This window comes from Diabrotica virgifera, chromosome 4, assembly GCF_917563875.1.
Source record: "Diabrotica virgifera virgifera chromosome 4, PGI_DIABVI_V3a".
NCBI classification, from domain to species: Eukaryota; Metazoa; Arthropoda; class Insecta; order Coleoptera; family Chrysomelidae; genus Diabrotica; species Diabrotica virgifera.
Window position 1 is genome coordinate 46,018,814 of NC_065446.1, and position 19,838 is coordinate 46,038,651.

Sequence of the window (19,838 nt, forward strand, 5' to 3'; positions counted from 1 at the left end):
AGCTTTCTTGGTATGAATTGTAATTCCAGAAGCCGGTGAAAATTAAACGAATATTTTAGCAACAATTCAATTGTTAATTAACAAATTACGATCGCAATAATAAACAAAATAATCATGACACATTGATCAAACTTATAAAGATTATAAAGATGAGATGCTTATTTAATATTTTATCGACAAAATATAAATTTTTCTTTTTTTTGCATAATCTTTAAATTTTGAAAAAAAAATAGTTATAATACGCTGGTCTAATTAGTAAAGTACAAAGAAAGGTTATTTACCAGCAATTTTATTGCTGGAATCGAATTATAAGATCCTATATATTATTAATATAGGTATGCAAAGTCCGCATATAGTGTGCTACTTTTTTTATAAACAAAATGGCGCCGACAAATCTTTTTTTTTTTTATTGCTCTATAACTCCGAAGATTTTAACTTTACACCAAAAACACTCAAATAAAAATTCACTCCAATTTAATTCTGCATAGAGACATGTTTTTCCCGATTTGCTCCGATGAAAATTTTCCTCGGAAAATGTGGGTTTTCCCAACAAAATAACAAAATCTCGAATTTTCAAATAAATTTTTTGGGCCAGTAATTATTTATCAATAATTATATAGCTTGGTGAAATAAAAGCTTTCTTGTTATAGATTGTAAATTCAGAAGCCGGTGAAAATGAAACGAATATTTTAGCAACAATTCAATTGTTAATTAACAATTTACAGTCGCAATAACAACCAAAATAATCATGAGACATTGATCAAACTTAGAAAGATTATAAAGGTGTGATGCCTATTTAATATTTTGTCGACAAAATATAAATTTTTCATTTTTTTGCATAATCTTTAAATGTTTAAAAAAAATTGTTATAAACAAATTAACATTTCTCAGAAATTGTTCATTATATTCTAATTTAAAAAAATACTTAAAATGCTTATTTCATAGGTCTTGAAAATAAATGCTTTAAAAAAATTTTCCAACCATTTGGAAAAAAGTTATGAAACAGCAAAATAAATATACGAAATCTCCATTGTTTATAATTAGTTTTAATTGTTTCAAAGCTTAAAAGTGAGTCTATGGTACAACCTAATTACTCACAAAGAATGTCAAAAATTACTGCAACGGTTATATTTTAATCAAAGATTAAAAACACTTTTTTTTTGTAATTTTTAGCGCAAACGTAGGCCTGATACAGAGTCGGAGCTAAAATGTTCACTCGAAGCGACTGACACGCAGCATGCATTATTTATTAAAAGTGTACATCACGCGGCCGGTCGTCGCTCCAAGTGAAAATGTTAGCTACAGTACTGTGTTACTCTACTTTCGCGCGTGTAAATTACAAAAAAATATATTTATAATCTTTAATTAAAGTATAACTATTAAACTGATAATCGATCTTTTTTTGTAAATAATTAGCTTGTACTTTAAACTCACTTCTACGCTTTGAAAGAATTAAAAAAAAAGTATAAACACAGTAGTAATCGTATGATTACTTTGCTGTTTCATAACTTTTTTACAAATGGTTGCAAACAAGTTTTAAAGCATTCATTTTAAAGATATTTAGAATGCCCATTTTAGCTATTTTTTTAAATTATAATATAATAAAAACTTTCTGAGAAACGTTAATTTGTTGTAACTATTTTTTTTTAAACATTTAAAGATTATGCAAAAAAATAAAAAATTCATATTTTGTTGACAAAATATTAAATAGGCGTCTCATTTTTATAAGATTTCAAAGCTTGATCAGTGTATCATAATTATTTTGGTTATTATTGCGACCGTAAATTATTAATTTACAATTGAATTGTTGCTAAAATATTCGTTTAATTTTCATCAGTTTCTGGAACTATAATCTAAACCAAAAAGGCTTTTAAGTTACCAAATTATTTAATTATTGGTAGATAATTACTTATCTAAAACTTTATTTGAAAATTAAAGATTTTGTTGGGAAAACCCGCATTTTCCGAGGAAAATTTTCGTCGAAGCAGATCGAAAAAAACCCGTCTCTATGCAGAATTTAATCACGGTGAATTTTTATTTGGGTGTTTTTGTTGTAAAGTTAAAATCTTCGGAGTTCTAGAGCAATAATTGAAAAAAACACGATTTTCGTGCGCCATTTTGTTTATAAAAAAAGTAGCACACTATCTGAGGACTTTGCATACCTATATTATTAATATATAGGATCTTATAATTCGATTCCAGCAATAAAATTGCTGGTAAATAACTTTTCCCAAAAATGGCCTATTCTCCGATAATCAGCCCAGACTAATCGTACTATCCTATCGTCTGCCATTCTACTAATGTATTAGTTATACTCCTGTTTCCATTTTGTCACCTATCCATTTATGTTTTCTACATTGCATGATCTTCTTATGTTTTCGCTTCTCTCCTTATCCAACAGATTTTTCCCTGATATTCGTCGGAGTATTTTCATATATGTTCTTTCTAGTAGTCGTCTTGTTTTAGATGTGTCAGTTCTTGTCTTGGCCGTGTATGTCAATATAGGTACAATTGCTGCTTTATAGATTCTTGCTTTTGTGTCCTGTCTTAGGTGATTGTTCTTCCAGATTGTGTCATTAAGAGATCCCGCCACTTTACTTGCTTTTAAGCTTTGTTGTCTCCTCTTCAACATCTCCGTAACTGGTTATATATATTCCCAGATATATACCTAAACCTTGCTTCCTGCATTATTATTTTCCCATAAATTTCGATTTTACATCGTAGTGGGTATTTAGATGATGTCATACATTTGGTTTTTTTCTGCTGATATTATCATATTATATTTCTTGGCTGCTGTATTGAAGATGTGTGTTAATCTTTGGAGCTCATCTTCTATCTCGGCGATTAATGCGGCGTCGTCTGCATAACATAATATTTGGATTTCTTTGTTCCCCATTCTATAACCATGACCTTTACACGTGCTGCTTCTATTATTTCGTCCATTATTATATTAAAGAGCAGTAGGCTTAACGAGTCACCTTGTCTGACTCTGCTTTGTACTGGTATAAACTGCATTAGTTTTCCATTTATCTTTGCTTGTATTCGATTATGAAAGTAGATGTTTTCGATGTTTTGTATAATATTGATTGGTATGTTTCTTCTATATAGCAAATGTAAGAAGTCTTCGACTTATAACATAGATATGCTGGTTTAGTGTACACAATGGCCTTTTCTGTGATTTGTCTTAGCATAAATACGGCGTCTACGCAGGATCTTCCGGATCTGAATCCTTGTTGTTCATCTGATTAAGTTGTTATTGGTTGGGACTTTTGTGTTTAGCTTACGTGCGGTGTTCATTACATTTACACATCTCTAATTGTTGGGGTCTCCTTTGTTTCGTTTCTTGAACATTGGTATCATAATGCTGTAAAAAAAGAGATGAACGAACTAATAAAAACGAAACACATTCGGAAGGACACATTACGATCTCTATTTGCTAAAAGTGATGATAAGGATCCACCAACACCTAAAATGACGACAAACGAATAAATAAATATTGAGGAGGGAGAGGTAAAGGAAGCATTAAGAAAATTAAAAAATAGAAAATCCTCAGGATAATACAGAATATCAAATGAAATCCTGAACAAACAATAATTAAATCTAATTCAAAAATAACAGAAGAAAACACAATACCACAAGAATGGAAATCAAGCATACTAATACCTTTCTTCAAAAAGGAAAACAAATCGGACCCGAAAAATTACAGAGGAATTAATTTATTAAACAAAACATTCAAATTAACAACCAAAGTAATTGAACAAACAAATTGAATGAAGTCATAACATTTAGTAAAAGAACAAGAAGGTTTTAGGTCGGGAAGATCATTCACCGACGCTATATTTTTTATAATTTGGCAAGTTCAAGAGAGATCATTAGAATACAAAAAAACCGGCATATTTTTGTTTCGTGTACCTTAAGAAAGCGTTTGATAGGGTCAAATTAAATGACGTTATCCATTTATTATTTTATAGGAGTAATAATTAAAATGGATGAACATCAAGATAAAATATATCGAATGAACAACAAGGATTTAGAAGTAGAAGATCATGTTACGATGCAGTTTTTGTGATAAGGCAAATAGCGGAGAAATCATTAGAATATAACAAACCAGCCTTTTTCTGTTTCATAGACCTAGAGAAAGCGTTTGATATAATCCAATTAAAAGATGTGATACACCTACTATATGAGAAAAATTTACCACTGGATATCATAAAACTGATAGAAAACATATATGTAAGAAATAAAATAGAAATGAAAGTCAATGGAATAATAACAGAACCCATAGAAACAAACACAGGAGTCAGGCAAGAAGATTCACTAAACCCTCTACTGTTTAACATAATCTTGGATGCAATAATAAAACAAGTGAAGAAAAAAGAGGGTACAAAATGGGCAATAGAGAGATAAAAATACTCTGTTACGCTGATGACACCGTGTTAGTAGCAGAGTGCGAAGACGACCTACAAAGATTATTGCACGAGTTCAACATTAACGCAAAAGAAATGAATATGAAAATATCAGCCCAAAAAACAAAAAGCTTAGTAATTGCCAAAGAATCAATAAGATGCAAATTGGAGTTAGACAATCAAATTATCAACAAGTAATGACTTTCAAATATCTGGGAATTAATCTATCAGCCGACAACAATATCGAAGAAGAGGTAAAACACCAAATAATTAAAGCCAGTAGAACAGCCGGATGCCTAAACTACACAATTTGGATAAACAAACACATAAGATTGGAAACAAAGGCCCGAATATATGTCAGTTATTAGGCCAGTTATGACTTACACGGACGAAACAAGACCAGATACAAGCAAAACACGAAGACATCTGGAAACCAACGAAATGAAGATCTTAAGAAGGCATAGAAGGATTGCTGGAAAAGGACTACAGGATAGGGTAAGAAGTGAGGAAATCAGACGCATATGTGGGGTAGACAATATAAATACCTGGGTAAAGAACAGAAAAGAAGAGTGGAATGAGCACATAAGCAGGATGTTGGAATCAAGGTTAGTAAGAATAGCCAGGGACAAATCACCGTTAGGCAGGAGAAGTATAGGACGCCCAAGGAAAAGATGGAATGACAACTTAGGGGCAGAATGAAAGGCACCGTTGAAGAAAAACAGGCAGTACTGCCTATATAAAAGAAGAAGAAGAAGAAGAAGAAGAAGAAGAAGAATTAAAACAATCGAAAATATCTACCAGACAACAAAATAAAAGTAAAAGTAGAAGAAGAACTAACTGACCCAATTGAAGCTGGCAATGGGATAAGAGAGAGATTCCCTGTGTCCTTCGAAAAATCGATGGGACAGACCTAGAAATACAGATATACGATGAAGATGCAAGGGGGAGAGCATTAATAACTGGATAAGAAACAGAACAGTAGAATGGAACGACCACATAAGCCGAATGACAATAAATAGAGTAGTAAGTATAGCGAGAGATGGTTCCCCAAGAGAAACGCGATCAGTAGGAAAACAGAGTCATGTCTAAACAAAAAGAAGAAGAGAAGAACGATACTAGTGAAGTCGTACGGATAGAAGGCCAACATATCGAAAAGTAAAGATTAAAGAAGTACACATATTTGAGAACGATAAATATAAATTATAAAACAAATGTCTCACAACAACTTTCGATTTCTGAAATTAATTATTTTTAAACACTTTTTAGCTACCAGTATTTGGAGCAAAGTTTTTATTTATACTTGGTATATTTGTGGCAGGATTATGTAATATTTTATTTGGGTAAGTACTTTTATATTTTATATGTATTTTTAGTTACACTAACATTTAGAGAAATCTTCTCAAAAATCATTGTATATTATACACACGGAATTAAGGGGGGCAGCTGCCCTGGGCCCCCACATTTCGGGGAGCCCCACAAAGCCCCAAATGTAAAAAAATCAGCACCATATTCACATAGAATAATTTTTGTCAATCAATTAGCTGTGGTTTCTCATATTTTTAGCAAATCACGGTCATAAAGCGGAAGATATATTTAATTATTTAGTGATATTCCTGCAAGAACATGATATGATTTGAAATCTGCAAGGGACAGTCCTACGACAACGCGTCAGTTATGAGTGGAAAATACAATGGTGTTCAGGTTAAAATTACAGAACATAATTTCTTGGCGTTGTGGATTCCGTGTGCGGCCCACTATCTAAATTTATTTGCAAAAGCTGCAGCTAAGTGTTGTCCTGCTGCCATTGGATTCTTTGATTTCTTAGAAGAACTGCATGAACTATAATATGTATTTTTCATTTCCTCTACATATAGATACAACTTGTTAATCGAATATTTAAAAGCTGCGATTTTAAGCGAGAGCAACGCCGACCGTGGCAGAAATATTATTGTCCCTAAAAGAGTAAATGCTACTAGATGGTCATCTAGAAGTGATGCCGCAAAAGCACTAGTTGAAGGTTATAATCAGATTAAAGGAGCATTATCCACAATTTCAGAAGACCATGAGCAACAATTTAAAACTGTACGAGGAGGTAACGATGCAAATGGTTTGTATAATCTAATGTGTTTACTGGAAACAGGTATATTTGCAATATTTTGGAATGAAATTTTAATAGGACAAACAGCACAAGTCGTATTCTCCAAGCTCCAAATATTGACCTTAATTCAGAAATGGTGGCGATTAGATGAGTTGAAGAATTTATATTATTTTAAGAAATATTCCACTGATCCCACTGGATTATGCAACATCTCGAAAGACTGAAATGACATCAGAGAAATTTGGGACTCAAAATTTTATCGCTATTATAGATCACTCCAGTTCCTCTTTCAGCAGTGGATATATCGCGGGGTTGAATGATGATAATGATGATCTTTGGTCGATGTTACACTGTAAAACTCAAAAAACAGTGTATCAATATAAATTGAATTGGAAAATTGTTACCGGAATTTAGTATGTGGGACTGTGAGAGTAGTATGTGGGTAAAAAATGGGTTATCTAACAAATCATACAGACTTGGAATTTTTTATGTATTATCGGCAGATATGAAATCGATATCAGGAAACTGATATCGATATCAATGATGTTTATTCGACTGGTGATATCCCTGAAGATTGGTTAAAGTCCGAATTCATAACCCTACCAAAAAAACAACGTCCAAAAAACTGTAGCGATTATAGAATAATAAGCCTTATTAGCCACACCTTGAAAATCTTTCTGCGTATCATCCACAGTAGAATCAGAGATAAATGTGAAGAAGACCAGGATGAAACACAATTTGGCTTCAGAAATGGACTGGGAACCCGGGACGCACTCTTTGCACTAAATGTGTAATTGCAGAAATGCCGAGATCAAAGAAAAGACGTCTTTGCTGTATTTATTGACTATGAGAAGGCCTTTGATCGAGTACAACATCACAAATTAATTAAAATATTAAAGGATAAAGGAGTTGATAGTCAAGATGTACAAATCATAGAAAAATTATACTCGCGTCAAACAGCGACAGCTTGCATAAATGGAAAATCAACAGAAATATGCAAAATACAAAGAGGTGTCAGACAGGGTTGTATACTGTCCCCACTGTTATTCAATTTATATTCAGATAGAATATTTAAAGAAGCACTGCATAATTTGGAATGGGGTGTGAAAGTTAATGGAATTCTGATAAATACAATCAGATATGCAGACGATACAGTTATTTTAAGTGATGATATGAATGGATTACAACACCTTTTAAATGCCATTGACATAGTGGGAAGAGAGTTTGGCCTAAGTATAAACTGTTCAAAAACAAAATACTTGGTATTTAGCCGTTTGGCCCATCAAGATTCACGGTTATATGTTGATGGTCATATAATTCAAAGAGTACCCAGTTTTAAATATCTTGGTTGCCATATTACTGAACAACTAGATCCAGATAAAGAGATAAACTGTAGAATCGAGATAGCCCGCACGACATTTTTAAAAATGAGGTCATTCTTCTGTAATGATACCTTGCAACTTCGAAAGCGCACGATTAAATGCTACATTTGGTCAGTCCTCTTGTATGGTGTCGAAGCATGGACATTAAAAATATCCACCATTAACCGTTTGGAGGCCTTTGAAATGTGGCTGCACAGACGTATTCTGAAAATACCATGGACGGCTATGCTGACAAATGTGGCAGTCCTTAAGAGAGCAAATGCTACCCGCGAGCTGCTTGATAACATCAAATATAGAAAGATGTCCTATTTTGGATACGTAGTAAGGGGAAACCGGTATAATATTCTTCAACTTATTATGATGGGTAAAATCGAAGGACGCAGAGGAATTGGTAGAAAGCAGTCCTCTTGGTTGAAGATTATCCGGGAGTGGACAGGAATAAAGAAAGCAGAGCACCTATTTGGAATAGCTCGAGACAGAGACAGTTTCGCCATGTTAATCGCCAACGTATCAAATCAAGGGGACTTGATAGGCCACGTTAAGAAGAAGAATCAGGAAACTGGAGAAATGTTGATGTCTGCTAATTACAAAAGACAACAGACTTATTTATGGTAAATAAAAATCTTAAATCAACCTCAACTTGAAATCAGTGTCATTATAATGATGTCTATAACATAAATAACTGATTTCAATAGGACCAGAAATATTCCAAAAGATAATAGTTATTAATCACCAATTATACTTATTTCCTAATATGAGTAGCAATAATTTATTGACTTTATTAAAGCGATAATACTGTTTATACGTGGTATTACCATTAATTTACTTGTCCATCTCATGTACATAATTTTTTCTGCATTTATTCGATTGTTAATCTAAATTATATTTACGGTTTGAAATTATTACAAGCTTAATAAAAATAATTTTCAATATAGAGTGAAGACGTTTGAGTTGGAATAAATTTATTTTCTCGAGAATGGCAACTCTGGAGATAAATCCCGAAACAGGTCGATTTTTGTTTTTAAATCATAATATGATATGATGACCTAATAGATAATTTTTTTAAATGAGAATAGGGGTCGTTCGATAGCTCATTTGAAAGGTTATTCAATTCTCTATTCACTAATATCAACATTAAAACAATTGCTTATAGAGGGTGCGAAAAAAAAATTTTAATTAAATTAATTGAGACAGAAAGAAGAATGTATATAATTTAAGTATTCGAAACACATTTTACTGTTATCCGAAAACAGAAAAATATGTTTAATTGACAAGTAAATATTGTTTCCGCTTAAATTCAATAACAAAGCTACCACCCACCTGCCTCTTAGCAGTTTGAACATTTAATTTAATTTTTCTGTTTTCTGACAGCAGTTAAATGTATTTTGCGTTAAAGATATTACATACATTCTTCTGTTTGTCTCAATCAATTTAATTCAAAAAAATTTTGTTTGGGCACCCTGTATAAATAATTATGTTATTGTTTATATTAGTAAATAGAGAATTGAATAACCTTTCGAATGGGCTATCACACGCCCCCATTACGTCATCACGCCCAGATGGATGACGGCACTAGTATGATATATATGCCAAAAAATTATAATTTAAAAATAAAAATCGACCTGTTTCGGGATTTATCTCCAGAGTCGCCCATTCTCGAGAAAATGAATCTATTCCAACTCAAACGTCCTCACAGTACGTATAGGGTATACTAAAACACGCAAAAGTGATTACAATTGATTTTAAAAATTTAAAATAATTGTTTCTGTTTTGAAAAAAGAAGTATAAGCAATAAAAAGAAACATAAGGTCAAAAAGAGTTTTATAAAGACAACTTATTTATAAATAAAATTGGTTTATCTACTCTATGTATTATGTATAAGTTTTTAGTTTATGAAAACTGTCATTATAGATAGCAGTGCGTGAAGTGTTTAAAGTGTGCGTGAAGTAACAATGTATTTTAAGTGGGACTTACTTTTTCGCACTGTTTTTGACACACTTTCATATAATCAAATATCCTTAACTTTGGCGTTTCCATGGTGATGACATAGAGCAATAAATTACGACAAAAGTTTTGACAGTTTTGTGGTTTAAAAGAAGTTAGAATTTTTAAATGTCAAAGTTCTAAAAATTGTAGAATAAAAATAAATTCAAGGGACGAAGAGTTACAGTTTTTTTATTTGTTTAACGTAGATAAAATATTGTATGAATCTGTGCGTGAAGTACTTTTTGCGAACTTACGCGATGTATAGCACTCGCTCCGTTGTCGCTCGTGCTCTAAACATCGCGTGTGTTCGCAAAAAGCATACTTCACGAACTGTTTCATAAATAACTCTACTCTATGTCATATTTTTATGTATAAGTTTTCAGTTTGTGAAAACTGTCATTATAGATAGCAGTGCGTGAAGGGTTTAAAGTGTGCGTGAAGTAACAATGTATTTTAAATGGGATTTACTTTTTTCTACGGCCGTGCTAAAAGAGCCACTTTCAAGTACGCATTTCGTTTCCGAAAGTTGCACTTTCCCGCACGGCGTGCGTAAAAGTAAATTTTCCCGCACGGCGTGCGGGAAAGTAAAATACCTTGTAATATGGCATTATAATATATTATAATTGTATTACATGCAATAAACTAATATTTAGATATTATTTACTAATTTATTTCAAATTTATCTTATTGTGTTCATGTTTTAATGAAATTAGCTTAATTATTTCATTCATAGGAGATTCTGGCCAATAGAAAGCTACATAAATCTAAATTAAATCGATTATTTTTTCATGATTTTAACTTCCAATCGTATAGTAAGATATTTGATCACGTGTTTAATTCTGTCCAATCAGATTAAAATTATACTGAGAATTATCTACTGTAGAAAATTACCGATAGAATTCTTTTAAGGAGATTGTTTCTGTTTAAAGGCAACCAGTTTCCTAGTTTTGACAACTGTCACATTTAAGAAAATATCCATTTATACGTATTAAAAAATAATCTTACGAATATCATACGACAGTAAGAATAAATAAGGAAATAATGCTTCATTTTTTCTCAATATACATCACTCCTATTTAATGCAAATTGAAATCTAAAGTGCAACCTAACCTACACGCTATTCACGAATCATATCCAATTTACATCATCCCTATTTAATGCAAATTGAAATCTAACAACCAACTGTTAACCTCTCACCTGAGCACATTAACCTTGTGCAATTTCCGAGCAAGGATGACATACATCCACATATGATAATATATAATCTTAAGACATCGACTTAAGGTCGATTATTATATAGCTTATAATGTAGCAATAATGTTATTTAGAGGTTTTTACACCTTTTGAAGTGGTTAGTTTCAACTACTTGTACACTGGACGTTTACACTGATGATGGTCATTTTGACCGAAAACGTTTTATACTCCCACTCCCTTGTGGATAAATTTTAAGAATTTTAATAATAAATTAATATACCTACATACAACAGAAATGTTTACTTCATTCTACGTTGAAAATATATTATAGTTTATCTATAAGCAAATCTATGGTTTTTCCTAATACATTCTCCCCACAGTAATAAGCGGGATAGGGAATATGAAATATAGGAAAATATATTGTAAAATAAATTTAGCAAAATTGGTGTATCGGCGAATGAGCCTTAAAGGGCCAAAAGTCATATAGGTAACTCCAAGGAAAATAAGAATTATTAAGTGTGAAAAATTCCCAGGAACCCAAATATCGAAAAAGCATTTCAAAATGTTTAATCCTTGGGACATTATTAAAAAACAAGTTAGACACAAATTAGTACGGAATTACGTTTTGATGATCATTATTTTATTAGGCTAATTGGTTAAAAACTATTCGACCGATTTATTACTTAATGCTTACTTTCGGATTTAATTTGCAATAACTTTTTTGTTTATAAACATTTGTTTAATTTACAAAATCTCATTTTAAAGAGTATTTTCAAGAAATTCGTTTGTGGAACGTTTTGTCTACAATGAGTAGTTTTGTCACAATATTGAATTGAATAAAAAAAATTGCTTTTTTGCGTTGATAAAAACCATGACACAGTAAAAAATTTCGATACATATGAGATGGTACGCCTTATCTATTGACTTCCCCCAATTTTTCGATTTTTAAACCTTCGTTTCCTGAGGTAAGACGGTAATAGGCAAAATGCATATCCTTCCAATTATACTAAACTTTAGGCGGTAGTAAAGGAGCTAAACTTGGTAATCTATTTTTAGGCTTCTGGAGTACATTAGCAACTATACGCTTTTTACGACATTTTGTATACTGATACGAGGATTTGAAGCTTTGGGTGCAAGCGCTTTTTCGACCGCTAGTTATATTTTCGTAGTTAATTCTTTTCCAAATAACATTGGATCTGTTATAGTAAGTATATTTTATATAATAAATTATATAATAAAATAGTTTAATATAATTCGTCCGCTATAACTTTTCCCATGCGTCACGATTCATTTTCAAACAAATTAAGTCAAAACATAAAGTGAAACAAACGTCGATGTGTATATACATTTTGTATAGTGTGTGTATACTACACACATCCCACATAACAATGATGTTCGCATCATGTCCAAAGCATCATGTACCTTAAAAAACATTCTAAATTTCATGTTCTTTTAAAATATCTTAAAAATATTATATATCTAATAATGTTAGCTTTATGGATAATTAACTTCGTTATTTATATAATAATTAATAAAATTTATGTATGTAGTTAGTATTGGACGCATTAATTTCTTAAAATGGTTTTAATTGTATGGTAAAAAAGTTTAAACATTAACGAAACAAAAATGTTCGTTTTCATAATTGAAATGAATTTACCATTTCGAGTTTACCATGAGTATTTTTACATCGTTGGATTAGGTACATTCAGTTATAAAGAACTGAAAGAATACATCATCCACCATTTTTATCACCAGATCGTAAAAGCAAGTATTTATAAAAGATCGGATTAGAATTATATCGACGTGATATAGGCCATTCCATTCAACTGCAAACGGCCAATCTCATTCTGACCATTTCCTACCTGGATAGGTATTAAGTACGCAACGGTAAAATATGAAAACGAAAACAGATATTTGTGTCTAATTACGCAGTGTTAAGGATGAAGGCGAACGATAAAGTACTAAAAGGAGTAGGACTATTAGGAACATACATAATCTCTTTATTTTGTTTGCGGTGCTTCAAAATATGATTCATTTTGGTAACTCAATATTACTTAAATAGTAGGTAAGTACATATACTTAAGTATATAAATTTTAGTTACTTATAGGTTAGTTTAGATAAATATTATATAATATTTATAATAAATAACTAAAATTTATACATACTTACTTTTTAAGTAATATTGTAGAATGTACTAACTACATTCTCATATGCAATTAGAATATGTAACTAGGTACTTGGTAGAACCAGTAGAACCTAAGATGGGATTAGGTGATGCTGAAAACATACTTCTGAGCAATATAGCACTTCCTTGGGATATTCTTAAAAGTATATTCTTCCCAGATACCAAAAAGATGTACGGTAGTACGTTTTAAGTATATAAATAGAAGGTTTATAGCACGTACTTGGAATATCCTAAAAAGTATATTCTTAGTATATACTGAAAAGAAGTTCGGTAGTACATTCTAAGTATATACATAGAACGTTTAAGTACTGTAATGTAGTATATACTAGTATGTGCTGTGCACATTCCCAATGGTAATTACGCATATTCTCAGTATATACTTTTTCTGAAAAGTATGTTCTATGAATCTACTAAGAACATGAAATTGTTATGTGGGATAGGCGTACGTTTCACTTTATGTTTTGACTTAATTTGTTTGAAACTGAATCGTGACGCATGGGAAAAGTTATACCGAACGAACAATAACCTCTAGAAGAATCATATTAATATCATTCTCACAAATTATCAAAAATAGTCGAGGATTTGAAACTGAAAAAAATGGCAAAACCTCGCAATTTTTTCGTTCAGCATCGATTTGTACAAAATTTGGGATAAGGCTTATTTCACCCTTTAGTCCATTTTCTATATTGATCCGTTGTATGCTTTTGGTTTTTTAAGGATGAAAACTACCCCTAATTGTAAAAAATATATTATTTAATATTGTAAACATTTGCTTCTTATTAGTTATTAAATGATTCTTTTATGCTTTAAGATATAATATGATAATATTTCAATCCTTAAAACCACCCTTGTTGGAGCTATATATAAAAAATTTACTTGTCCTAGAAGAATAATTTCAGCTTGCATCAATTTACATAAAATTTTAGGATTAGGATCATCTCATCCTGTACTTCATATTATATATCATGCTCAAGGGCGTTGATTATTTTTGGGAGTGTAAACTACCCCTTATTGTCAAAAATTATATACAAACATTGTAAACTTTAATATGGGTAAAATTTGGTTTTGGTTGGTTAAATACTGATTGTCTTATGCTTAATATTCATATATTCGTAATATTTCAACCCTTAAAAACCACCCTTAATAACATTGCAATTTTTATAAGTAGATAATTTGATAGATCTATACAAAAAAAGTAGAATTAAAGAATGACAAAAACATTTATTTACACAAAAATACGAATTTACAAAAATGAACAAATACAAATACAAATAGTTTTTTAGTCATCTTCAATCTTCAATAGTCATCATCAAGACTATGTAAATTAAATTTCGTAAGATCCCTTAGTTTTTAATTGGGGTGGGTTTAAAGGGCTCAAATAAGGGGGTGTTTGCTTGTAAATAGACGTTTTAAACAGCTATATCTCTTTAACTGTTCACTGTAATTAAAATCTATGCACAAGGAAATTTTAGCTATTAAGAGAAGTACAATTTAGTAGTTTATATTTTGAAGAAAAAGGTGAAAAATACGAAATTGCAAAAAATCAATTTTTCCTTGCAAACTCCAATGTTTCTAAAATTAGGCCTTTTAAATAGGTCAAACTTCTTGGGTGTATTGATAATACAAATATAAAAGGAATTACAGAAAGGTGAAGACCATTTTTTAATAAGGAGGGTAGTTAGGGGGTTGTTTTCACTGATTTTTTTCGTAGAGAAAAGCATGTACCGACTTTTTATCATTTTTATGCTAGAAACTTAGCTAAATTTTTATGCTAGAAACTTTTTTTATTATTATTTTTTGAAAGGTCTAATGATATAGTTGAAAAAAGTTTATTTAAGTTTTTCTCTAAAAATGCAAAGTTTTTCCGTTATTTGGCTTTGAATATTTCAAATTATGCATTTGACGAAAAAAGCTAACCTTTAACATGCCATATCTCGGTTTGTATTGATCGTAAAAATATTATATAAAAAAATTTGGTTTGCGTTACTAAAAGATATAATTTTGATATGTACAGTTTTTTGATTAAATGCATATTTTTCGAATTATTCTCAAAAAATCCTCTAAAAAGGTCAATTTTTCGTCGAAAAACTGTTACTTTCAACCGCGAATAACTCGAAAAATATTAGTTTTGCGAAGAAAATGTAAAAACATTTTTTTCTTGGAATTACTTTTTACATCGATTTATATGATTAGAATGTAATAAAAAATTCCCACCCCCGAGATGGGGTGGTAACCACCCCCAAGGTTTTAGCGTACAGAGGCATGATATAGAAAATGATCCGTGGACTATTCCCTACATTCTGTGAAAATTTCAAGTAAATCCATGCTGTACGAAAAAATTGCGAGCCAAAATGCTTCATTTGCTGGCCTACTTGGATTATTCCTTCACACGTACGTGCGTAACTAAGTAGCTCTCATAAATTTCCACCCGTTTTAAAAATAATTACCTAAAATGTATCAATAAGGAGTCACCAGAAAAACTGAAAAATTTCACTTTTTAAACATACCATTTTAAACATACCATTTCCGATATCCTCTACTAAATGTATATGGGACATAAAAAGTGATACTTGTAATCTATTTTTTTTTCACCTTTATTTTTTTTTATCAACGTAACGTTGTATGTATATTATTTATTTTTAATATTCATATCAAACCATTACATTTTAGGGCATTTTAGAAACTTTCGTAGGACTAGGAATGAGTACTGGTCCTGCAGTAGGCGGCATACTATATTCGGTATGTACAAAAATTCTATTATAGACATACTGCAATTTCAAAAGAGGATAAAATGGATATACATATGTATAATAAATAATTACTTGTTATAAAGTTATAATGCATTATTAATAATTAATTGTTAAAAAGGATGTATCTTTTACATTACTTTCTAGATAGCTTGGTGGATTTAGTGTGCCATTTTACGTTTTGGGGGTAGCAATGGTTTTCATAGGTTTGATCAACCTATTGCTGTTACCAAACGTTGAAGGTAAGAAACTCAATTTTTAAATTATACTTTTATATAGGTAGTAATTTTGATAATAACCCATCTCTATTCTTCTTATTTTATTATTATATACTGATTGGACCTTGGGCCCGCCATTGGAAGTAGGAGTCATGTTAAGTGGCCAGAGAACTGAACCCCTTATTATTGATTCAAAAAAGACCAGTTTTTTCGAAACCTAGGATACAAGAGTTGTCCTTCCAGAAATGGCATTAAAATAGTGCTAGCTAGAAAGGCGTAGTCTACACAATGTCAACAGCAATAATGAATTCTCTCGGACTTGGAGGAGCAGGGCTTAATTTTGGAGTATTCCTCCTAGACAGTTTGCTTCCACTCCAGCTCAAGAGCGCCCTCCGCCCTGCCTGTTGGTCCCCAAGTAGTATTTTATTTCCCCTTATCCGCCAGCTGAAGCTGGTGAGGGTATTCCCCTATCGACTACCTGGGAAGGCGCTCTCTAGGGGTTACAGACTCCCCTGAGTGAGTAAATTAGAATATCTAGCCCATATTACGAGAAAATAGCAAAGAATTGAATGGCATATCTCTGTATACAGTGATGAGCGCGCTAGTGACCGGCAAAACAACGCATAAGATGTAAAAAATATTAAGTTGTGAGATAAACAGAAATTAAACTAGTCGAGGTGGAAAGTATCGTTATAAACGTATAAATAATTAACATTACATTACATAGATTTCCATCTTTAGATGTCTGTGACAGGAGTATTTTATAAAATTCTACTGTTACAGTAACAGTTGTCATACTGCTCTGATAAGTCTAAAGGGTGGGAAACTATGTAATGTAATGTTAATTTATACGTTTATAACGATAATTTCCACCTCCACTAGTTTCATCTCTTTTTGTTCTCAATGTACATATTATGTTTTCCATAGTTGCGTTATTTTGCAGGTTATTAGCACGCTCATCACTGTATATCATATAACGTATATGGAAAAAGAGAACCAAGGAGAAAATAATCTCTCCATTTTAAAGCCCGAGAAAAGTGTTCACTACATTCTACAACTACAAGTAGACTATTCCAAAAGCACAGCAAGTAGGGGAGACCGGGGCTAGTTGTCACAGTTTTTGGTTCAGGCTCTGTAACTCAGACATATTTTATTTTTTTTCCAACAAAGTTTGTCTGGATAATTAGTTGGTATATAGGCTACCCATTCATATTTTCCTAAAATTGTAGATACCAGCGGTTAAAATGGTAAGAAGGTTTAACCTTCGACAAGATTTGTGTGACAACATGCCCCTAGATGGGGCATGTTGTCACAGTATTATGCCCCATTTATAATACTGTCACAATTTTCCCCCCTGGGGCAAATTGTGACAGTATTATAAAAATAAAGTGAATGAGAAATAAAACGTTTTTATTGAAAGAAGAACGTACAAATTTACAAAGAACTACATATCGTCTTCCGAGTCACAATTGTGACACACATAAAATGGATTTCCATTGGTGTAGTCTGTTATGTGGACATTGGGTCCAACCTTCAATCTTCTTCCTCAAGTGCCATCTCCGCGACGGAGGCTGGCAATCATCAATAACTATTCGGACTTTAGAGACGGCTGCTCTGAAAACTTCATTTTATGTCCTACCATTCTCTCAGGTTGCGCAGCCACGATATTCTGCGGCTCCGTATGCTTCTTTTTCCTTGAATCTTTCCCTGCATAATCAATTTTAACAAGTTGTATCTTTCTGTATGGGTAATATGTCCAAGATATACTAATTTTCTTGTTTTGATGGTATTTAAGATTTCCATCTCTTTATTCATCTTTCTCAGAACTTCTTTGTTTGTGACGTGTTCTGCCCACGATATTTTCAGAATTCTTCGGTGCACCCAGAGCTCGAATGATTCTAGTTTTTTCATTGATGCCGCATTCAAGGTCCAAGCTTCCATTCCATAAAACAGAGTCAAGAAAAAGTTGCACATAGCCTACTACCTAGCCAACTTTCAATAGAAGCACTATAAAGTTCTCCGCAAACAAGCATATACAGTCCTCTTCGTCCAATGAAATGTCTTCTTTTTTTTGGCCTTACGTTTTATGGAAAGAAGACAAATTCGTTTTAACGCTTTTCTTTTCTTATTTTTTTTTGTTCTGCCTAGACTTTTTCTTCTGAACAATTTCAGATGGAGTATATGTTGTTAGTATTGCTGATTTGCGTTTTTTTACGTTGAATGCGGTTGGTCCTGTTTGCAGCCTTTGGGTAAGCACGAACCATTTCTAGTAATCCTATAAGTAGGTATATATAGAAGTATCATTTAATCCTGTAGGTAGTAGATATTAAAATACTATTTCACAAATACGTTCACCTACATTTGACAAATTCATCAATATGATTCACCCTGTATTCTGTAGCAATCAATTTCAACAGATTTAAATGCTGCGGGGCAAGTTGTCACAGCGACATCTTGCCCCGTATAATTTGTGACAACTAGCCCCACATGACCTTCCGTAACTGAATGTCAAATCAAAAATATTCAAATGAATAAATATATGAAAATATACCTACATATGTAGTCTATAAGATCGACAGTACCCTTTAAAATATATTTTTCTTACTGTGGTTTCACAAATTCACTCAGAGCACGAGATGATTGAAGATAAAAAATTTTACATGAGAAGCCTCAAAACACATTTACACGAATAAAAGAAATAATTACTGGCCGATCTCTGCAATATTTTGCGTGGAATTGGTGATGGATGAATAAAACCTTTCGTATGTAGATGATGCAGCCTATTAACTTCACAAATAAGGTAAAAATCGGCATTACGACAACTTACCCCTATGACAACTAGCCCCGGTCTCCCCTATAGCCATGTTAATTACCAATATCCTTAAGAGAATTATTCTTCCTTGCTTGTATTAATCTTAGTTACAAATTTCATTTTTGTAATTGTAAATATTTTGCTTAAGCAAAATTGCATCTTCCTATAAACTCAATATTTCACCGGTTGGTTTCATAGTAAGCCGAAATAGGACAATGGGAAATATATAAAATATATTTTTAATATTTTTTAGACTGTGATAGTATGACAAATAAAACCACATCTATGATGAAACTAATTAAAATTCCAGCTGTGATTGTGACTGGTCTTGTTGTTACTGTTGTATCCAGCATTTGGGCGTTTTTGGAACCAACTTTAGAACCACATTTAAGAGATGTAAGTGATTTTATTTCCAAAATTTAGGGGAAAATCCCAGTAGCTGGCTGTATACCATAGTATATAAAATATATATATATATATATATATATATATATATATATATATATATATATATATATATATATATATATATATATACATATATACTATATACCATTAATTTTATACCAATATTAGAAAACATTCCAAATTATTTTAATCCAAAACAAGGTTTAATACACTTTTTAACAGGACATGGACCGTACCCAACATATTTGGAAAGATTTAACTTAAAAGATGATGCATATTGTGAATGTGGAGAACTAGGTACACCAGAACATATAGTGTTACATTGTGAAAATACTATAGAAAATGAAGAACACAGAGAAATGAGAAGAAGATTAGAAAGAATTGAAATAAGAGATATATTA

At 31.7% G+C, this 19,838-nt stretch overlaps 1 protein-coding gene across 3 annotated transcripts in view; it reads left to right on the top strand.

The window, feature by feature from the left end:
• LOC126883015 (MFS-type transporter SLC18B1-like) overlaps positions 1 to 19,838 on the top strand; it is a 100,543-nt gene that overhangs the window by 34,434 nt on the left and 46,271 nt on the right. For all 3 annotated transcript variants that reach the window (XM_050648184.1, XM_050648182.1, XM_050648181.1), the window contains exons 4-8: positions 5,673 to 5,746; positions 12,123 to 12,270; positions 15,923 to 15,991; positions 16,151 to 16,241; positions 19,283 to 19,425. In XM_050648184.1, coding sequence (XP_050504141.1) covers positions 5,673 to 5,746; positions 12,123 to 12,270; positions 15,923 to 15,991; positions 16,151 to 16,241; positions 19,283 to 19,425 — 525 coding nt within the window. The remainder of the gene's footprint in view (positions 1 to 5,672; positions 5,747 to 12,122; positions 12,271 to 15,922; positions 15,992 to 16,150; positions 16,242 to 19,282; positions 19,426 to 19,838) is intronic.